The sequence below is a fragment of the Triticum aestivum genome, chromosome 7A (assembly GCF_018294505.1).
Source record: "Triticum aestivum cultivar Chinese Spring chromosome 7A, IWGSC CS RefSeq v2.1, whole genome shotgun sequence".
Taxonomy (NCBI): domain Eukaryota; kingdom Viridiplantae; phylum Streptophyta; class Magnoliopsida; order Poales; family Poaceae; genus Triticum; species Triticum aestivum.
The window spans coordinates 79,678,243-79,702,032 of NC_057812.1; the positions used below are offsets into that span (position 1 = coordinate 79,678,243).

A 23,790-nucleotide genomic window follows, 5' to 3' on the forward strand; every position below is an offset into this window, starting at 1 on the left:
CCTCGATCATATTGTAGCGGTGCTTAGGCGAAGCCCTACGACGGTTAAACATCAAGATAGTCACCACGCCGTCGTGCTGACGAAACTCCTCCACCGAAGCTTTGCTGGATCGGAGCCCCGGGTGCGTCATCGAGCTGTACGTGTGTCAAGAACTCGGAGGTGCCGGAGTAACGGTGCTTGGATCGGTTGGACCGGGAAGACGTACGACTACTTCCTCTACGTTGCGTCAACGCTTCCGCGTCGATCTACAAGGGTACGTAGATCACACTCTCCCCTCTCGTTGCTATGCATCACCATTATCTTGCGTGTGCGTAGGAATTTTTTTTAAATTACTACGTTACCCAACACCGACCTTGGTGAAAATTTTGAAACTAACATTGAGGAGACATATCGGCCTGAATTGCTCAATTCTCACAGCATCCGTCTTTTTAGGAAGCAGTGTGATAGTCCCAAAATTCAAGTGAAATAATTGAAGCTGTCCGGAAAACAGATCATGGAACATAGGTGGTAAATCCCCCTTAATAATGTGCCAGCACTTTTTATAGAACTCTGCCGGGAATCCATCCGGTCCGGGAGCCTTGTTGTTTTTCATCTGTGCAATAGCATCAAAAACCTCCTTCTCCGAAAACGGGGCAACCAGAATATCATTATCAGCAGCTGATAGCTGAGGTACGTTCTCAGTCCTGGACTCATCGGGGGACACACAATTATCCTCCGGAGGTCCAAATAACTGCTTATAATAGTCGGTAATATATGTTTTTAGGTTATCCTGACCTAAAATAGTGCCCTCGTCTTGCTCAAGCTGAAAGATACGCTTCTTTCTGTGCTTGCCATTAGCTATCAAATGGAAGAACTGAGTGTTCGCATCCCCTTGGACCACTTTGCGGACTTTGGCACGCAAAGCCCACTTCAATTCTTCTTCGCGAAACAGTTCTTTCAGCCTCTTCTCCGCCTCATTTTTAGCCTGAAGCTGAGCTGGCGACAAGATATTGACTTCGGCCTATATGTCCAGGGCCTGTATAAGAGTAAGGAGTCTATCCTTTTCAATCTTATACACACCACTGAGGTTCTTAGCCCAACCCCGTAAGAAACTTCTTAAATGCCTAATCTTATTATGCCAACACTCTATCTCATTCTTGCCTCCTACACCTCTATCCCATTCCCTGGCGATCAAGTCCAAGAACCCCTCACGTTCAAACCAAGACATCTCGAAGGAGAAGGTATTCTTGTTACCCTCATGGTTCGGCTCCCCTGAGTCCACGAACAATGGGGTGTGATCAGATATTCCCCTCGAAAGAGCTTGCACCGTAACCAGAGGGAACTTTTGTTCCCACTCCACGCTCGCAAGTACTCGATCAAGTTTTTCATAGGTTGGGTTTGGTAGAGCATTAGCCCAGGTGAACTTTCTCCCAGAAAGCTCTATCTCTCTCAGATCCAAGATTTCAATAATGGTGTTGAACATAAACGACCATCTGCCGTCAAAGTTATCATTGTTCTTCTCCTCTCTCCTCCTGATGATATTGAAATCACCTCCAACTAAAATTGGAAGCTGTTCTGACCCACAGATTCGAACAAGGTACGCCAGAAACTCCGCTTTAAGTTCAGGCTGTGCGTCACCATAAACCGCCACCAAAGCCTAGTTAAAACCATCTACCCTAGACCTGACTCGAAACTTGACCACGAAGTCTCCCATCACGACACTTCGGACTTCAAGCGAATCGCATCTCACACCTAGTAAGATACCACCTGATCTTCCTCGCGGAGGGAGGCAATGCCAATCGAAATCAATACCACCAACAAGAGAAGAGAGAAACTGGGGCGCAAAGTTTTCTCTACCCGTCTCCGATAGAGCAACAAAATCTAACCTCTGCTCTAGAGCTGCCTCAGCTAGGAATCTTCTTTTAGCCAAGTCCTTCAGACCTCTGCTATTCCAAAAAATTCCTCTCATAGTTCATCATGGAATTTTTTAGTAACTCGAATCCTAGCACTCCTATGAACTACGGAATCTGGATAGATCTTCCGTTTCCACTTACGCTTAGGTTTACTAGGCTCAGTCACCCGGTCCTCATAACCGGGTTCACATATATTGCTAGCCTCATTCTCTAGGGGTACATCATCTTCCTCAGAGTCATGATTGGGGGGTGCTAGATCCGCACACAGATTATCGAGCACTCTAACCCCTAACGCATCAATCTCATCATCATTCATGACGTAATGACCTGATCATCGTCTTTCAAACAATTTTCCGCGATAAGTTGGGCATGAAACAGGATGGGCCGCTTTGATGCCAGGACAATCATTTTAGGTTTTTTAGGCTTATGCCCTTGGTTGGTTCCCACTACTCTTAGATTTCGGACCTACACAGTTTTACCCTTGTTTCAATATAAAACCATTTTTTTATTTTCGATTTGAACTCAATTTCATCAATTCTGAAGTTGCTACCCACATGTGTGATGTGGTCTGTTAGACCATTGCTTAGGGCATCTCCAATGCAGACTCCTACTCCGGCCTCAAATGTCTGGACCGGATGGTTCAGACACTTTAGGCCTCCAATGTGGACTCCTACTTTGGGCCGGACACGTCCAAAATCACTCAGTCCGTCCACAAATCGAGAGGCAGGGTTGGGGAGTCTAGGCGTCATCATGCCCCATTACTACATCTTAACCCAGCAACCACCTCCTTGACCCCTCCTTTTTTTCCAGACGTCCCCCCTCCCCCTCCACTCTTTGTCCCCGTTCCTGGAGCCCAACGCCAACGCCACCACCCCCACCCCAACCCCCATGCCACCTGGGCCTTGTCGTTGCAATCATTCGAGCAGAAGGAATCGCTCCATAAGGCCATAAATCACCTAAGTTGCAGTTGTCTTCCTCGCCTCCGGTCTAGCATCGCCATGGTTAGGTCCCAGCGCCCCTCTGTCCATCTTAGCAATCCCCAGGAGGTTCCAAAGACGGTGCTGCAAAATAATGTATACAAACTATATAACTTGGCTACGAACAATAGGCCATCCCTCCATTTGTCTCCTATAAGCAGTTCCAACAATGTATTAATGGTGACAGCAGGGTTACAAATTTGTAATTCCTCTCGAATAGCCTCCTACATCCGATCGCTGGAGCGAAGGAATGTTCATGGGCTTATTCTATTCAGCCTCAGCACTTCTGAAGAGTGGCAACACCAACGAGCATAAGCTAAACTATATGTAGCTCATAACTTCAGGTAGTAGTTGATAGCAAAAGAATTTTCCAGGCAATAACTGAGATTGCACTGTATTTTCTTCTGATCCCAAATAGAGGTATGTCGAGAGATTACTGCATCTCTTTTGTTCTCTTGTCGAGGCCAGCATATCCTTTTTCTGAAACTAATTCTAGCATATCTCCTGGGAAACTGCAGCAGTGAACACACACTGTAAGAAATCTCTTCTAAACGTTTCCGTTTGATGCGTATGACCAGTACTCGTTGACCAGCTCACGGAAGAGAGATCCCTCAGTTTCCATGAGCTTCATGGGCTTGTCATACTCCACTACTTTCCCTGGAAATGTATGCAGATCAGTAGTATGGAATACTATGCTGCGGAACCAATAAGTTGCAGAATCAGTAAGTTGGCAATAAGAGAAACCAATAGGTTGCGGAACCAATAAGTTGTCATACTCCGCTAGTTTCCCACATTAGTATGGAATACTATGTTGAAGAACCAATATGTTGGCAATAAGAGGAACATACATACCATCACTTATTGCAAGTACCATGTCACAGCCCATAACTGTTGGTATACGGTGTGCGACCGTAATAACGGTGCAATGTTTGAATTCTGACTGGATCGTTTTCTGAAGGACGGCATCAGTTGCATTATCTATAGAGGCCGTGGCTTCATCAAGAACTAAGATCCTGCACCTTTTCAAAAGTGTGCGGCCCAAGCAAAAGAGCTTCCTTTGGCTCATGCTCCAGTTCGACCCGTCTTTCGCAACTGTATGGAAAGATATAGATCAGTACTATGAAGAACACAATTCCAGACTTCATGCAAGCAAACTGATCCGACTCATACGCCTAGTATTACAAGCAGTTTGACAGATTTATTGGCGCATGTATTCTAATTGGTTAGGGGCATAAAATCAAAAGACTGAAGCAGAATTGTAATATGCTATCCTATTTTGTTAGGGGCATAAAATGAAATCCAGAAATCAAATCATAGGTACAGTGAGGTTTCCTACCAAGTGAATCCAATCCCTGTTCCTTCTCCCGGACAGCCTCAAGAAGTTGGTATTTGTCAAGAACCTGCAACCGAACAGCATATGAATTAACCAATTTAATGGGTTCTTTTTCCAAATGCATGTATGGCATATAACAGAGAATGGACTTATCGTTTGACAGGCCCACTAATCAGTTTATTCATCCCAATCAGACAAGGAGCTTACTGTTCTGAAATTGTAGATACATAACATGTCTTACCTCCCATATTAGTTGATCTAAGAACTGCCCAAGGGGATCTAGATTATATCTTACTGTACCCTGAAAAAGTGTTGGATCTTGTGGAATGATGCCCAAACGTGAACGCAGGTCATGTAAGCCTATTTTACTGATGTTCACAGAGTCTATAATTATATCCCCTTCAGCAGGTTCAACAAGGTGAAACAATGCACCAATTAAAGTTGTCTTGCCACTTCCTGTTCGACCAACTATACCAATTTTATCTCTACCTTGAAACTTGCAAGTGATTCCATGTAGTACAAGGGAGTATCTTCCATATACCTAATCTGTCAATGAAAACCAATCACACACATCTGTCAGAATATTTGAAGGGTTTCGCCCTAGTCAGGCATACATGCATATTTTATATTTGCTTACCTTCAAATCTTTAAGCTCCACACTGCCAACCTGGGGCCAATCTGGTGCTGGTCGGTTTTCTTCAATAACTTCTGCTGCTTCACTCGGAATGTCCATGTACTGGTTCACCCGTTCCACAGATATTATTTTGTTTGCAAGGTCACATTGCTTTTGAATAGAGCTAACAAAGGAATTATTTAGGGAAAGGCCGTAGGACAATGCCATTCCAACAAAACCTGTGCCAAGTATGGTAAAAAGTAATTAGTTTTCTGAGGATAATGTTGATTTCTTTATAATCCAGTGCATATTAAATGTATATTTATAATGACAGTGGCACATAGACATTGAGCGTATAACGTGTTACTAAATGGAAAATTGGGTATCCTCCACTAGGGTTTCGAGCCATTCGCCGTTATGCAGAAGGATTCTGTAACTCTATTTGACAAAGAAAGTAGGCTTTCATAACGAAGTAGAGCCTTCGTAACACCTAATACCAGGAGCCTATGGAAACAAACAAAAAAGCTTTTGCAGTGCAAAATAACGATTCATTGCAAATCAGATGAATGCAATGATCAATCGTCATACAGCTTGTAAGCTGCCATAAATATGTGCAGCACATGAAACAACTATGTGATGCTTGTACCTGGAATAAGCTACATACCAGGGCTAAAAGTTCCTGCAGGAAGAAGAGCCATGACAAAAGCAGAAGAAGAAAGAACCGCAGCACTCATTATTTCCAGACGTTGAATCAACCATTCAGTTGCTGCAAAATTAAAAAAGTACGGACCAGCATTCTTGTCAACTAACTCCAGATTTTTAGCAAAGAAACGACCTTCTTCCTCAAAGGCACGTATTGTTATAGCCCCTGAGATCGATTCACCTAAGTGATTTACTAGAGCAGACTTGGTAGTGCCATTGATACGCATCAATTCCTTAGCCGAGGCTAAGTAGTACCTCTGAACAAACATATGAAATGTCAGCCAACGGGAATTGTGAAACGAAAAAAGTAGACGAACTTTACCTCCTGGGTGAAAATAGCAGCATATCATTTGGTGAATGAAATAACCAAAGAAAGGGGGTTTAGGCGTTTAGCCATACAGAAAAAGGCCACAAGATTACCTGTAACCGAATTGCCAAAACTATCATTGGCAATGGTACAAACAGAACTTGCCGTGTAACAACAGCCAATACCCCCAGATTGCTATATGCATTTAAGCTGGAACTAAAGCCAAACATCAATGCAAATGGAACATCAAGGTCAATGATGCTTAAATCTGAAGAGACCTGCAGGTTGGGGGGAGGGTTGATCTATTAATATAAAACCTTGTAACGTTAAACTGAATTGTAGTTCATATAGTTGTGTTTGTTTGAGAATTTTTACCTGGCTAAGAACCCTGCCTAGAGGAGTAGAATCAAAGACGGACATTGGTGCACGGAACAATGAATTAAGTAGCTGGGAAAATAAGGATCTTGAAGTCTGCATCCCAAGAACAACGAAGAATATAGATCTTGATAGCACAAAGAACACCGTGCAAACTCCAATAACAATGTACACAGAAATTAACTTTAGTGCACTAACATCAGGATTTTGGACATTAGCGGCCATCCATGAATTCTGTGATATTTGCCCAGCTATGAAAATTATGTGAGACATGACAGAAAGGGACGCATACAGGAAGCCTTTTTTCTGGCGCAGGTATAGGATATAAGGCTTAAGACCTGCGTCCCCTGATTCTCTTTCCTCTGTTTTGATCAGTTGATCTACTGGTGATGGCTTCACAGACTCTATATATCTGTTTCCATGAATACCATCTGTCTCCTTTATTGGCAAATCCTTTGCTCTGTGATGGGCCATATTGTTAAGATCTGAAACACCAGTAGTATCTTTATGGTCATTTACAAGATATCTAAATTCTTGGCAATCTGACAATAAATCATGATAAGACGCAGACCGAATAACCACCCCATCTGACATTAACTGCCAAAAATTATCACTAGTTTTAGACGAAATCGACAAATATAAATACGTGCATGCTACGGGAATCACAAACTTTAGAACAAGTATTTCTCAAATTCACAACTACTCAACTAGCATGACTCCAATATCACCATCTTCATATTTGAAAACAATCATCAAGTATCAAATTTCTCATAGTATTCAATGCACTTTTTATGATAGTTTTTATTATAACTATCTTGGATGCCTATCATATTAGGAATAATTTTATAGCCAAAGCAAATTACCATGCAGTTCTAAAAGACTCTCAAAATGATATAAGTCAAGCACGAGAGATCAATAATTTCTATAAAATAAAACCACCACCGTGTTCTTAAAGATATAAGTGAAGCACTAGAGCAAAATTATCTAGCTCAAAAGATAAAAGTGAAGCACATAGAGTATTCTAATAAATTCCGATTTATGTGTGTCTCTCCAAAAGGTGTGTACAGCAAGGATGATTGTGGTAAACTAAAAAGCAAAGACTCAAATCATACAAGACGCTCCAAGCAAAACACATATCATGTGGTTAATAAAAATATAGCCTCAAGTAAAGTTACCGATAGACGAAGACGAAAGAGGGGATGCCTTCTGGGGCATCTCCAAGCTTAGGCTTTTGGTTTTCCTTGAATTTTACCTTGGGTGCATTGGGAATCCCCAAGCTTAGGCTCTTGCCACTCATTGTTTCAAAATCCATCAAATCTTTATCCAAAACTTGAAAACTTCACAACACAAAACTCAACAGAAAATCTCATGAGCTCCGTTAGTATAGGAAAACAAACCACCACTTCAAGGTACTATAATGAACTCATTCTTTATTTATATTGGTGTTAAACCTACTGTATTCCAACTTCTCTATGGTTCATACCCTCCGATACTAGCCATAGATTCATCAAAATAAGCAAACAACACACGAAAAACAGAATCTGTCAAAAACAGGACAGCGTGTAGTAATCTGTAGGTTTCGAATACTTCTGTAACCCCAAATATTCTGAAATAAATTGGTGGACGTGAGGAATTTGTCTATTAATCATCTGCAAAAAGAATAAACGTAATCGCACTGTCCAATAAAAATTGCAGCAAATCTCGTGAGCGCTAAAGTTTCTGTTTTTTACAGCAAGATCGCAAAAACTTCCCCCAGGTCTCCCCAAAGGTTCTACTTGGCACAAACACTAATTAAAAGCATAAAACCACATATAAACAGAAGCTAGATGAATTATTTATTACTAAACAGAATCAAAAAGCAAGAAACAAAAATAAAATTGGGTTGCCTCCCAACAAGCGCTATCGTTTAACGCCCTAGCTAGGCATAAAAACAAGAATAGATCTAGGTATTGTTATCTTTGGTATGCAATCCATAAGTGACTCTCATAATAGATTCATAAGGTAATTTAATTTTCTTTCTAGGAAAGTGTTCCATGCCTTTCCTTAACGGAAATTGGAATCTAATGTTTCCTTCTTTCATATCAATAATTGCACCAATCGTTCTAAGAAAAGGTCTACCAAGAATAATAGGACATGTAGGATTGAAATCCATAAGTGACTCTCATATTTTTAGGCAAAGACGAAAACCAAGTTTTAGCATGATCTCTAAGCGAAAACAGAAATAGCTTCAATTTAACAATAGCATTATCCATATATTTCTTCTTTTGCATATCACATAAATCAACAAAGCTGTTTAGATGGGTAGCGGCATCTTCATTAGGAAGACTAGAAAACGGATATTTCATGACAAGATTCAGCAAAACAGTATTAATTTCACAAGATTCAACATCGGTAAGAGGAGCAATCGGAGTGCTAATAAAATTATTATTGTTGGTATTGGAGAAGTCACACAATTTAGTATCATCTTGAGCCATCATGACAAACAATCAATCCAACACACAAGCAAACAAGAGGCAAACAAAAAGAGACGAACTGAAAAGAGGCAGACTGAAAAGAGGGCGAATAAAACGGCAAGGGTGAAGTGTGGGAGAGGAAAATGAGAGACAAATGGCAAATAATGTAATGCGAGGGGTAAGAGTTTGTGATGGGTACTTGGTATGCCTTGACTTGTGCGTAGATCTCCCCGACAACGGTGCCAGAAATGGCTTGTTGCGAGAGATTAAATCTTGACTTGACTTGGTGCAACCTCCCCGGCAACGGCGCCAGAAATCCTTCTTGCTACCTCTTGAGCTTGCGTTTTCCCTTGAAGAGGAAAGAGTGATGCAGCACAGTAGCGTAAGTATTTCCCTTAGTTTTTGAGAACCAAGGTATCAATCCAGTAGGAAATTATACGCAAGTCGCCTAGTACCTGCACAAACAAACAAGAACCTCGCAACCAACGCGATAAAGTGGTTTTCAATCCCTTCACGGCCACTTATGAAAGTGAGATCTGATAAAAATAATAAGATCAATATTTTTGGTATTTTTGTTGTATAGATTGGAAAATAAAGATCGCAAAATAGAAATAGCAAGTTGATAGGAAAATAATATGATGGAAGATAGACCCGGGGGCCATAGGTTTCACTAGTGGCTTCTCTCAAGATAGCAAATTCTATGGTGGGTGAACAAATTACTGCCGAGAAATTGATAGAAAAGCGCATAGTTATGAGAATATCTAGGCATGATCATGTATATGGGCATCACGTTCGCGACAAGTAGACCGAAACGATTCTGCATCTAGTACTATTACTCCACACATCAACCGCTATCCAGCATGCATCTAGAGTATTAAGTTCATAAGAACATAGTAACGCATTAGGCAAGATGACATGATGTAAAGGGATAAACTCAAGCAATATAATATAAACCCCATCTTTTTATCCTCGATGGCAACAATACAATACATGCCTTGCTGCCCCAGCTGTCACTGGGAAAGGACACCACAAGATTGAACCCAAAACTAAGCACTTCTTCCATGGTAAGAAAGATCAATCTAATTGGCCAAACCAAACTGATAATTCAAAGAGACTTGCAAAGATATTGTTCATGGGTAATCTAGATCATAAACCCACAATTCATCGGATCTCGACAAACACACCGCAAAAAGAATTACATCGAATAGATCTCCAAGAGAATCGAGGAGAACTTTGTATTGAGATCCAAAGAGAGAGAAGAAGCCATCTAGCTAATAACTATGGACCCGAAGGTCTGTGGTAAACTATTCACACATCATCGGAGAGGCTATGGTGTTGATGTAGAAGCCCTCCGTGATCGATTCCCCCTCCGGCAGAGCGCCGAAAAAGGCCCCAAGATGAGATCTCACGGGTACAGAAGGTTGTGGCGGTGAAAATAGGGTTTCGTGGTGCTCCTGAATATTTTCGGGGTATATAGGTATATAGAGGAGGTAGAAGTACGTCGGTGGAGCTGCGAGGGGCCCACGAGGGTGGGGGGCACGCCTACCCCCCTGGGCGCGCCCTCCTGCCTCGTGGCCTCCTCGCTTCTTTCTTGATTTCCACTCCAAGTATCCTGGATCACATTTGTTCCAGAAATAACTCTCCTGAACGTTTCATTCCGTTTGGATTCCGTTTGATATTCCTTTTCTGCTAAACATTGAAATAGGCAAAAAAACAGCAATTTGCACTGGGCCTTTGGTTAATAGGTTATTCCAAAAATAATATAAAAAGGTATATTAAAGCCCATTAAACATCTGAAACAGATAATATAATAGCATGAAACAATCAAAAATTATAGATACGTTGGAGACGTATCAAGGAGCAAGTCGGCAACACACGAACTCCACTCCAAGTCTCCAACGCCTCTATACTGTTGTAAAAGGAAGAATATAGATTAATCACTAGCTAGATTAAGATTGAGGGCAAAGAAAAGAGAAATTTATCTAGATGTACTTACCTTTCTTTCCTGCAAGCATCCGGCGGGCCGATCTGCGAGGCGGGCGAGAAAACGAACCGGCGTGGAGACTGATGAGGAATCGCCGCCTCGCCGCTGTGCGTGCGTACCTTCTTCGGGCCTCTTGGCAATTGGGCTTTTGTTGGAAGTTGGATGATGGGCCTCTCAGCCTACAGACTTTTTCTTTTTTATTTTCATTCACGAATTCATCAGGGCCTATATCATCTACTACCTGAAATCTAAAACGTGTGCGCGCGCTAGTTGGAGAAATCAAGCGGCCGCTCTGTCGCATGCATGTGTATATGTTTTGTCTGCTAGTGCATGTGATTGCTGGCATTAAATCCGGTCAGACTTGTCACATGTGAAGAAAAAATAGATCCACGCATATTTATTTCTGTTTTTAAATTTTTAAAAAGTCATATCTTTCAAACCACGCACCGGAATTCAGATCCATCTTCACCATTTGATTCCTCATGACGAGATCGTTCAAACTAGATCCTGCATGGGTATATTTCGACGAAATGTTTTTATGCCAACTTTGATGCTATATGGTGCAACTTTAGTACTGTATTGTGCAACTTTAGTGCAACATCGTGCAACTTTTTCGGAAACCAATTTTTAGATCTGCATGATTCAACTTCCTATGAGATTGCTATCTAGCAACTATGACAACATTGATGTGCAACTAGTCTACCATCTCGATCAATTACCTAGTAGTCGATGTGCAACCCTCCTCTCTACATGTGGATGTGTAGTTCGTTTACTGTTGGCACACCCTACCCCCTACCCCTGCAAGCAATATGTGCAACTTAGTCTATTATTCAATCCAACTGTCTATTAGTCATTGTGCAACTCCTTCCCCTCCCTATTTGTGGACATGTACTTTCAGTTGGCGGGGGCAACAAACAGAGTTGCACATAGTCTGCTAGGTAGTTGGCCAGGGAAACATACGAAGTTGCACATCTCATAGGCAGAGATAGTTGAATGGTGAAAAATTGACATTCATGAGAGTAATGAAAAGTTGCATATAAACAGAGTGCTAAAGTTACAAATCTCACTAACAGGGGTGGTTTGGGCCGGGTGATAGTTGGGAAACTACACATCCATGGGGGTATGAGAGAAAGTTGCACATCACTGTTAGATAGTTGGCCGTTGCAGTATTCGAAGTTGCACATCCACTGTTAGTATGTTGGCCGATGCAGCAAACAGTGAAGCACATCCACGGGCGGGGGAAAGTTGCACATCAACTACTATGAAGTTGGCCTGGGCAACATACGAAGTTGCACATCTCACTAGAAGGAGGAAGTTTGGGGCTGGAGGTACCATAAAGGAAAATTGCATGTCTACAGTGTAGGAGAAAAGTTGCACATCTCTGAGGTAGTTGCACATCGACGACTAGCCAGTTACACAAAACATGGACAAAATTACACAAAAAAAATTTCGTCGAAACATACCCATGCTGGATCTGGTTTCGAAGAGCACGCCGCGAGGGTTCCAACAATGAAAACGGATCTTAATTTCGATGCACTGCTCGAAAGTTATGGTTTTTTAAAATTTAAAAACACAAATTAAATGGGTTCACATATATTCACGTGAATACTTTGCAATTATTTATCTTGTTCACACATGTCCATACCTCTTCACTTTGCCTAATATGGATTAGGGAGAGAAAATATTCCATTTTTTGGCCGGCCATCGCGGAGCGCTAGCGGGCCAACGGCCACCTGCTAGACCAGTCCCATCTACTATACACACATTGCAGCACGGGTCAGGGCCCCTAGTTTGGCTGGGCCCGGGCCGTCGCCCCTGCTGCCCTGGCCCAGGGCCGGCCCTGACCGGAAGTTTCAACTTCCTTTCTGGAAAAAGGTGGCCCGCAAATCGACACGCCTGACCTTATCATGCCGTTGTCACACTGGGCTTAGCGACCTCGCCTTGATTGCTAAATTTGATCTGCTGGGGCCCGATGGGTTGTTTTCAGGGCAGTCGTGTCGAACTTGGGCAGTTGTTAATTTGTGAGCCAAATCCTAACTGATACGAGCAGTTTCTAATGTGTGAAGCACAATTCAACTGCTGATGAGGCAGAGTATTTTTGTGGGTTCTGGCATGTCTTTTTTCTTTTCTTTCACAAGCATGCCAATTTGTACATTCTTTTCTTTATGAGAAGACAATGCTCATGCCAGTTGCGGGAAAAAACTTTCAATACTCCCAAATTGCTATATGCATTTATGCTGCCACTGAAGGTAAGCATGAAGGCAAATGGAACATCAACACCAATAATACTCAAATCAGAAGAGACCTCAGGGGACGGGGGTGATTGTGGTGGATAATCCATCAGTAGAAAATGAGTGTGAAACATAAATGTATTATCATAATTGTCATGTGTTTATTTATTTTTACCTGGCTAAGAACCATGTCTAGAGGAGTAGAATCAAAGGACATGGGTGGTCGGGACAATGGAATGAGCAACTGCAAAAATAAGGATCTTCAAGTCTGGACGCCAATACCGATGAATAATGATCACGATAGTACAAAGAAAATTGTGCAAAATCTGATAATAATATAAACATAAGTTAATTTCAGTGTACTACACGAGCATTTTAGACATTGGCAGCCATCTATGAATTCAGTGATATTTTCCCAGCAAAGAAATTTCGGTTGTGTTGATTTCTTTTCACTTTCAGTTCAACAAAGTTTTCATCAAGAAAGAAAGGTTTGTGAGCTTTACATCCATGGTTGTCCCTTACTCTAGTTCATGTCAATGATATATATGATCCGATATTTCTTATTAACTGCAATTTTTGAACAAGTTTGTGAAGAAACCAAACTTTTGCGAAGAAGAATCATACTATTTTTATTTAACATTTTTTTATGATGTATAAATTCGATACGGAGTGTTTCTCCTACATTTTTGTATGCGGCCTACATGAATACACAAAGAAGGTTTACAATAACAAGATACGAATTTAGGCGGTATCCGCAACAAAGTCTTGTATCACAGTCCTTACAGCAACTGGAATTCGAACTGAGTGGGTACTTCCGTCTGACCATGTCAAGCTCCCGAAAGTGTATCCTCCTTGCACTCTCTGCCTTGTGGTGAATGTCACCATAAATGTTGCGCTTCTACTGCTTCCTTTGGTGAAAGTAATCACAGATGGTTCTACCGACACATCTATACCTGCTGGAGCTTCAACCACTAAATGATATGTTGCTTCCGCTGGCCCAACGTTAGTCACAGCGCGCCGAAGCATGACATGGTCCTTGAGGTCCGGCACGACAATTGACGGGAGGTTGAGATTGAGGTAGTAGGACTCACAACCATCTAAATATCCAAGAGTGCAGTTCAAAAACTTGTTGTACTCTCTTGCATCCACGTCATAAACCAAGCCAGGGTCAACAGCTCTATCTGGGTCTATATGTCCACCACCAAAGTCGAAGGGGTCAGCTAGTTTCCTTGGGACCGCTTCTGCTTGGATTGGCATGCCAAAACGATCAGTCACAGATGCTGCAACCAAGACAAGAAACAATCAAATCAGTTTTATATTTTGACGAATTGTTTTCATGTATTTTTTGTATTTCAATGTTCACACCTGTGGTGACGATGGCAGACTTGATTATGGCAGGTGACCAGCCAGGGTGAACCGACTTGAGCAGTGCGGTCACAGCGGAGACATGCGGGCACGCCATGGATGTCCCGGATTTGAACACGTAGGAGTCGCGGTCCGCTGCCAAGATGCTGACGCCAGGTGCAGCAATGTCGGGCTGTTCAAACATGTGTATTGAGAATTAGTTAAGAAGTCGTAAGTTAAGAAAAATTAGGAAGGCTAGGTAACAAACAAGACAATGGCAACAATTGTCTCAAGTTAAGAAATTGAGAATGATATATACCTTGAGTATGCTAGGGAACAACATGCTTGGACCTCTCGACGAGAATGAGGCGACCCTCGGCGACAACACCCCTTTTCCGACAACGGTCATGGCAGGTGACACCTTCACCACCGCATTCCTAGCATGACACGTGACTGGCATGAGTTTCCGGAGAAGAAGAAAACGCATTCAAATCTGTTTCAGACAACACGACATGCACTCACCCTTTGTCCCAACTCCAATAGGAGGCAATTCGTTGTGCGATCTCAAAATCCACCACTACACAGGGCATAACGCCCCTACACAAAGGCAGGAAGTCGAGGAGGTTAGTAGTGTACTGTGCAAATATGAGGCCCTTGGCGCCAGCCATGGTGGTGAGATTGATGGCTATGGGAAGTGCTTGTCGAGGCGGCATGCTTCTCGCCGCCACGGGTTGATAGCATAGGACGATTTTACCGGTGACGTTGCTCAATGCCAGTGACGACTCCGTGTCACAGCTGCGCAGAAGTTGTAATTCAGTATAGTTGATAAAACACTGAATCGTGGTTACAAAAGTGGACAACTACAACAAATGCGTCAAGTGATTACAGATGCATAACTACAGAAGTTTTATTTCATTACCTCCCGGCATAAACAAGGTCTTTAAAGTTGCCGCTGATCACAGATGCATTGTTGTGAAGAGATTGCCCCTGTATTTCGAATCAAGCACACATTAATAAGTAATTAAAGGAATCAGGGAAAGCTGGCTTCAGGGACGAGCTAAATGTACTTTTTGTTTGTTTCCACGCTCTGAGACGAATCAAGTTAATTTGTCAAAAACTATAAAACCAATTTTATAGCCCCGGATCTATCATTTCCTCAGACCAAATAAATACTTGGAGAATGTTTGTTTGTAGCATGCACGTACCACAAGCTTTTCTTTGTTTCCGAGCGATATCAAGGTCGGGAAAGACCGGTCAATCGTGCTAGCGGCCACCGTTGTAACCCACGGTTGGGCATTAGCCACCGTTTGTGGCACAGGGCCATCATTCCCTCCGGCAAACACGATAGAGATCCCTCTTTGCACAGCATGCAGTGTCCCAGGAAACTCGTGACCAGCCCCAGCAATCGAGAGCGACAAGACGTCCACACCATCATGCATAGCATCATCGATAGCCGCGAGGACCGCTGCTTCAGGGCAACTCCCACCCAACCAACACACCTTGTAGATACTGAGGCGCGCACGTGGCGCCCCGCCGCGTGCCACGCCCATGCCTAGGCCTCCGTAGCTCACGCCCTGCACTTCCCTGCCAGCGATGGTCGACGCGACGTGTGTGCCATGGCCTTCAATGTCCCTAGGCGACTTATAGTTTCTGTTTAGCACCTCGTCACTGATTCCACGCCCATACCACCGCGCACCGATGATCTTTTTGTTGCAACTTGTGGCGTTGAAATCCTGACCAGTCTGGCATTTCCCTTTCCACCGTGCCGGCACAGGGCCATACCCATTGTCATCAAAGCTTCGTGATTCAGGCCATATGCCTATAAATAAGCATGGGAATCAATTGATTCGGTATCGGAATTTCTCATATTCAGGATTTAAGCTTGAGGGGTCGGACTGCAAACCTGTATCGATCACACCCACGATGACATCTTCACCATACTTTGCTTTTCTGAGTAGGCCCGGTTGTTGTCTTGGTTGGTTATGGTCAAGGCCAAGAAAGTCCCAGCTCCGAGTTGTGTGCGTTTCGTGATAAGTGTTAGGCTTCACAGTGACAACTTCTGGGAATTCTACATCAAAAATATGTTGATTAGTTCTTGTCGGTCATCCAAGTAGATACGATGATAGGTAGGAGCCTATAGGACTGACAATCACTTACTTGCGATTGTCTCAGCCTGAGACTCGGTGAGCATCGCCGCAAAACCAGAAAATCCATGCTTGTAACTGTAAACTATCGACCTCAAGGCTTCATCCTTGCTGTTGTCAAGTAAAATGAGGGTGAGCAAGTCACGACTAATACGTCGACGATGCAACATGAACTCACATGAACTCCTGATTGTTTTTGTTTTGAACAAAATGAATTGGTAGCTAGTTACAGTACCTCCCAAAAACAGAGGTTAGCATGTCACGGTGAGACGCGGTGACCATGGATGGGTCATCATGCTTCTTCTCCCCCATATACACGATGTAGAGCTGAAATTCATTTTGTCGCATAAGTTCTCAACAAAAAACAGATATCAGGAAAGAAAGCAAATTGAGAGAGGACTCGGGTGTGTATCTTACTTTACTCGACGCGTTAGCTGAAACAGGCAGCAGTATTACCAGCAGTAGGAGAGCGCCACAGAATGCTGTTCTGGAATCCATATCTTGCTTGGAGAAGAGTGCTATGTTGTTGTGTTTGTGTTCCCTCGTTCGGTTTGTATGTCTATATAGCAGCCAGGAGCAATAAGGATGGGGTGCAAGAACAGTTCAAACCAATTTGTTTGAGTGTCTTTTTTCTCATTTCAGAGGGAATGTTTCAGTGTTGTTAGTTAGGTGACAGCGACACACACGCGTGAGGAGCAAAGACTAATCCTTTTGTCTATATAGGAATCCCCGTGCTTTTTGTAATGAGGAAGAAGCACCATGCTTTGATCAGGTCCTGGCGGCTATTAGTACCAAACCGGATATAGATCTTAATTAATTATATGCTCTCTCGTGCAATGACCTGGTCGACTTTCAAACAAGCTTCCACGGCTTTGCACATGGGTCTTAATCGTTCCACATGCGTCTTAATCGTTCTACAAACGCGGGCGGCGGTATAGGTAATACGTAACAAAGTTGACAAACGTGACACATTCAAATATTCCATGGGCACGTCAAGGATATAGACCCGCCAACTTTCCTATAATCGCATGTACTCAAAGATGTAACTTTGCCTGTTTTCAAATAAAGTTCCAAGAGACTTTTTCTTCGAAAAATAAATTTACAAGGGCAAAGACTGGTTTTGCTGATCCGTTTCTCCAGCTATTACATTATATAAATCCAGTAATTCGAGCCGACATAGTGTGATGTGGTCGCCTCTCTAAGCTCGTCTCATGGTTTTCAATTCTTTCACTGAGAAAGCCAACTAACAAGTATTTAAAGAGAACACACATTTATGGAAAACATAGGCCCGAGAATGGATATTGGGACGTTACATAGACATCATCAATCATATCATAGTGCACATAACAAAGCATGTAAAACCAAGCTCATGTTCTCCTACTTTTGTAGGCATGTATTAGTATGTAGTTGAACTTGCTTATTTATAAGAACAAGAGCTTGCCCGGCATCTATAGTCCTACCCTCCCATGTCACGGTGATCATAGTTTAAACAAAGGGTAATTAAGGCGTCATTTTGTGAGACAACCGTACCAACACATTAACACTTCGTGAATACATGGAAACATCAAATCACAACACTCCCCATTGATATCCCGGTCACCCTCGGGGTCACTTTTGAGGCTATAATAGGTACATATCACACTTGCAAGTACAATCCAGACACATTGGCATCATGAAAACTTATATGGTTAATATATGATACCACATTACTTGGGCCCTATTAGTAGACATTAAGCATAACAAAGTTGTATCAAAACCCTATAATCTTAGCACTACTATATGATTGGCATCGTCAAATTCCCATCCACCTGCCTACAACAGATTACTTGCATATGGATGGAAGAAACATGATGGAGATGAGAGGAAAAGAGTTGATGGCGGTGGAACTCCCTCTTAGTGTGCAGAATCAACCTCTCGACAACCCTCCTAGACGAGGATTAGCGATGGTGTCGACCGTCAAGTGTCAGGATAATATGGCATAAATTTCGTGGAACTTAGAACGCCAAGAGAAATTGATAGCCGGAAGGAGATGATGGGAGACAACCTTTGGATCCCCACGCGGGTGGCTCACACAACCTCCTCCATAGCCAGCGTGAGGAGTGGGGCATTAAGGTCAATGATACTCAAATCGGAAGAGACATATCGAGGACGAGGTAAGGGTGGGGGATAATCCATCATTACAAAAGGAATGTGAAACCGAATTTTATTAAACTAATTTTCATGTGTATTAGATTATTTTTTTCACCCGCCAAAGAATCCTATCTGGAGCAATAGAATTAAAATGGACATGGGCGCTCAGAACAATTAATTGACAAACGCAAAAATAAGGATCTTGAAGTTTGGACCCAAGGACAACAAGGCATAAAAATTTTGATATCACAAAGGAAATCGTGCAAACTACAATGTAAATCTAAATTAACTTCAATGTACTAACACGAGCATTTTGGACATTAGCAGCCATTCATGAATTCGGTGATTTTGGCCCAGCTAAGAAAATTTGATCGTGTTTATTTCTTTTCACTTCCAGTTTAGAAACGTTTTCATCCAGAAAGAAAGGTTCCGGAGATTTGATCCGTCGTTCTCCCTTAGTCTATTTCATGTCGATATGATCCGTGGTTTTCTCATTAATTCATTTTTCGTAAAAGTTTGTGAATAAACCTCTCCTTAGCAAAGAATCGTATTTTATTCCAGTATAACATTTCCTGTGATGATGTACAAAATTAAAGTGTTTCTTCTACATTTTCTTATGCCAACCACACGAATACATAAATTATGTGTATAATACAAAGAATATGAGCTTAAGATGTATCTGCAACAAAGTCTTGTATCACAGTCCGTACCGCAATAGGAATTCTCACTGAGTGGGTACTTCCGTCTGACCATGTCAAGCTCCCAAAAGTGTATCCTCCTTGTACTCTCTGCCTTGTTGTGAATGTCACCATAAACGTCACACTTTTACTAGTGCTTTGGGTGAAATTGATCACAGATGGCTCTACGGACACGTCTATCCCCGCTGGAGCTTCAACCACTAAATGATATGTTGCTTCCGCTGGCCCAATGTTAGTCACGGTGCGCCGAAGCATGACACGGTCCTTGAGGTCTGGCACGGCAATTGACGGAAGGTTGAGATTGAGGTAGTAGGACTCACAGCCGCCTAAATATCCAAGGGTGCAGTTGAAAAACTTGTTGTACCCCCTTGCATCAACGTCGTAAACCAAGCCAGGGTCAACGGCTCTATTTGGGTCAATGTGTCCACCACCAAAGTCGAAGGGGTCGGCTAGTTTCCTTGGGACTGCTTCTGCTTGGATTGGCATGCCAAAACGATCGGTCACATATGCTTCAACCAATGCCAAGGAATCATCAAGTTAGTCATATATTCAAATGAGTTATTTTGACGTATTTTGGTTATTACTTTCCTACCTGTGGTGACGATGGCCGATTTGATCATGGCAGGTGACCACTGAGGGTGAACCGACTTGAGCATCGCAGTCACTGCGGAGACATGTGGGCACGCCATTGATGTCCCAGAATAGAACACGTAGGAGCCGCGCACCGCTGCCAATATGTTGACGCCAGGAGCAGTAATGTCGGGCTGTCAAAACATTAATTTTTATCATGAATTAGGTATGTAAGTCTTTAATTCTGAAAAACTAGAGAGGCTAGATAGCAAACAAACAGTGACAAAAATTCAACTATTTGCCTTAAGTTGATAATGATATACACCTTCAGTATGCCAGGGAACAATAGGCTTGGATCTCTGGAGGAGAACGAGGCGACCCTCGGCGACAACACCCCATTTCCAACAACACTTACAGCCGGAGACACCATCACCACCGGATTCCTAGACACATGACAAACATGAATTAGTTCTTGTATAAGGAGATGGCAAACTGAGTGTTCAAATATTTTCACGCTGCAGTTTCCAACAATTCGACAAATTCTCACTCAGTCATGTCCCAGTAGGAGAAAATTCGATGTGCGATCTCGAAATCCACCAGAGCGCAAGGCATAAATCCCTCGCACCCGACCAGGCTGTCAAGATTGTTGGCGGTGTATTGTGCGAAGATGAGGCCCTTTGCACCGGCCTCAATAGTGTAATTGATGGCATAAGGGAGTATTAACTGGGGCGACCACCGCGATGCCTCTTCTGGTGCATAACAAAGGACGGTTTTGCCCTTGACATTGCCCAAGGCCAGTGATTCCGGGTCGCAGCTGCTCAAAAGTATTAAAATTGAACATGGTTTTGTCCTAAAGCGCGGCATTTACTATTAATCAAATGTCGTCAAGAGACTGGTTTCTTTCATTACCTCCCAGCAAAAACAAGGGCCTGAGAGCCGCTGTTATTCATAGCTGCATTGTAATTTAGAGATTGCCCCTGCGTTTGAAATTGATCACAAATTAAAGAACAAGCTAACTGAGGAAAGCTACAAGATACGATATAGTTGGTGGAGAACCAGCAATGATTTAAGTAAAGCTTCAAGGAGGAGCAAACCATTTATTTTCCCCGGGTTGGTTTGAACGTCACTTTCGTGCTCAGAGAGTCAAAAGGTTATTATTTAGTAAAATTGTAGGAAAAAAATCCAGATTGACCAATCCTCCACATTCATGCTATCTTATATGAACTATTTCAGGATTGGAGCACGTCTTATCCAATAACATTTTTCACCTGTTTTTTTATCCATTATTAATATTTTCCATGGGGTTTTTCAATCCCTTGAGAAGGGCAAGGTAATACTTCCCTGTAATATTTCTTAAGAGATGGAAAATATAAGAAATAATTTACATACTTTTCTAAAACAAAGGAGTGAAATTGTTTGGTACGTACCATCAGCTTTTCTTTGTTCCCAAGCAATATTAGGGTCGGAAAAGACCGGTCAATCGTGCTAGCGGCCACCGTCGTAACCCATGGCACGGCATTCGTCACTGTCTGTGGCACAGGGCCATCATTCCCTCCGGCGAACACGACGGAGATCCCTCTTTGCACAGCATGCAACGTCCCAGAGTACACCTGACCAACCCCTCCAACAGAGAGCGACAAGACGTCAACCCCATCATGTATGGCGTCATCGATGGCAGCAAGGACCGCCGCGTCAGGGCAACCCTCATCCACCCAGCACACCTTGTAGATACCAAGTCGTCAATGTGGTGCTCCGCCACGTGCCACGCCCATGCCTAGGCCTCCATAGCTCACGCCCTGCACTTCCCCACCGGCGATAGTTGAGGCGACGTGTGTGCCATGGCCATTGAGGTCCCTAGGTGACTTGTAGTCGATCTTTAGTGACTCGGCACTGATGCCACGGCCATACCACCGCGCACCGATGATCTTTCTGTTGCAACCAGTGGCGTTGAACTTCTGGCCACTCTGGCATTTTCCTTTCCACCGTGCCGGCACGGGGCCATAGCCGTTGTCATCAAAGCTTCGTGATTCAGGCCATATGCCTATAAAGAAGCATTTACATCCATGGGGTTAATTGATTCCTGGTCTTGGGATTTCTCATGTTCGGGGTTTAAACTTAAGGATGGGATTACGAACCTGTATCGATCACACCCATAATGACATCTTCACCATACTTTGCTCTTTTGAGGAGCCCCGGTTGTTGTGGCGGTTGATTATAGTCAAGGCCAAGGAAATCCCAGCTCCGAGTTGTGTGCGTTTTGTGAAAAATATTAGGCTTCACAGAGACAACTTCAGGAAATTCTACATTCATATATGTTGATTAGTTCATTTCGATCATGCAAGTTGATATAAAGATAGCAAGCTCATGGCACCTCAGGACTGACAATTAATAATCATACTCCAAACAAATATGGTTGTGTAAATTGCAATGATGATGCAGAGGCCGGGGGGTTAACCCCGTCTTATAAAAAAAGGGTTGACAATTACTTACTTGCGATTGCCACAGCTTGAGATTTTGTTAGCATAGCCGCGAACCCAGAAAATCCATGCTTGTAACTGTAAACTATCGACCTCACGGCTTCATCCTTGCTGTTTCAAGTAATAATAAAACAAAAGGGAGGTGAGCAAATCACGACTGTTTCCTGCTAACACATCTATGATGCGACATGAAACTCATAGCCAGTAGTACCTCCCAAAAACAGATATTAGCATGTCATGGTGCGACGCGATGACCACGGACGGGTCATCATGTTTCTTCTCCCCCATATACACAATGTAGAGCTGAAATTTCAACAAGAAAATGTTCTCAGTAAAAGATTGGAAAGAAGATAAGATAAATGCTGTGCGAAGAGGAATCGAGCATGGATCTTACTTTGCTCGGCGCGCTGGCTGAAAGAGGCAGCAGCGTCACCAGCAGTAGCAGAGCGCCGCAGAATGCTGTTCTGGAATCCATATCTGGCTTCGAGAAGAGTGTTCCCTCGATCGCTTCTCCCTGTGTGTATATATAGCAGCCAGGAACAAGAACAAGCATGGAGGCACAAGAACAGTTCAGACGAATTTGTCTGCGAGCTGTTTCCTTCCCTTTTAAGGGATTGTTTGTGTTGCTACTTGCTAGGTGACACACACGTCCGAATGGAAGACCATATATAGATCCTTGTCTGTATACAAAGCACCGTGCCTTTTCCATCAGAGAAGAAGCACCGTGCTTTGATCAGGTCCGCCAGGATTAAACAGCTAACCGGATATAAATATTCTGGTGTCTGACGTAATGACCTTTTTTTCGAAAAGGGGATTCCCCGGCCTCTGCATTAGAACGATGCATACGGCCATGTTAATAACCAAATAAAGAAGTACCAACATGATTCCAAAGGTCTCCAAAAGTAAAAAAAAAAGTACATAAAGCTCACACAGAGCCAAATAAAGGCTAGAAACACCAACTAGCCAGGACAAGATGCCACAACCGGCCGGCTCAAACTAGATAGGGAAACTAAGTACCTATCCTATTACATGACCGCCATCCAAACCGGTTGAAGATATCCCGAGCTACCATCTCCCAGCGGAAAGATCCAGTAACCAAATGCTCCCTGGCCTCCGTCTGGGTGAGTAGCGACCACGAACGGATCAGTGCCGTAGTTCGGAATATGACCTGCAAAAAATGTATACATGATATTCTGTTAAAGACCAAATCATTTCTGCAAGTCCAGATAGTCCACAGCAAAGCACAAACTCCAACCCGAATATGTCTCGCTAAACCAGGCTCAATCCCATTAAGCCAAGTCCCAAATAACGCATTAACAGAATTCGGTGGATTGATATTAAAAGCAATGTGGACTGTCTGCCAAAGTACCTTGGCCAACGGGCAATCAAAAAAGAGGTGTTTGATAGTCTCATCCCGATCGCAGAAACTACACCTAGTAGGTCTTGTTCAATTACGCTTTTATCAAGTTGTCCTTAGTTAAAATAACTTGTTTATGGACAAACCACATAAACACTTTTATTTTCAAAGGAACTTTGACATCCCAAACATGCTTAGACGTA

General features: G+C 42.9%; 1 protein-coding gene and 2 pseudogenes across 1 annotated transcript; all 3 read right to left on the reverse strand.

The window, feature by feature from the left end:
• Window positions 1-4,140: 4,140 nt before the first annotated feature.
• Window positions 4,141-6,793, reverse strand: LOC123153054 (ABC transporter C family member 10-like; annotated as a pseudogene).
• A 6,700-nt stretch (window positions 6,794-13,493) lies between these two features.
• On the reverse strand, window positions 13,494-16,994 carry LOC123151414 (subtilisin-like protease SBT3.9). Its single transcript, XM_044571135.1, has 10 exons — window positions 16,773-16,994; window positions 16,591-16,682; window positions 16,369-16,466; window positions 16,115-16,279; window positions 15,417-16,030; window positions 15,131-15,198; window positions 14,734-15,006; window positions 14,531-14,648; window positions 14,233-14,404; window positions 13,494-14,147 (listed from the first exon to the last, which is right to left on the reverse strand). The coding sequence occupies exons 1-10, from the start codon at window positions 16,851-16,853 to the stop codon at window positions 13,609-13,611; spliced, it is 2,220 nt and encodes a 739-aa protein (XP_044427070.1). The 5' UTR covers window positions 16,854-16,994; the 3' UTR covers window positions 13,494-13,608.
• A 2,159-nt stretch (window positions 16,995-19,153) lies between these two features.
• Window positions 19,154-22,788, reverse strand: LOC123152402 (subtilisin-like protease SBT3.10; annotated as a pseudogene).
• Window positions 22,789-23,790: the final 1,002 nt, after the last annotated feature.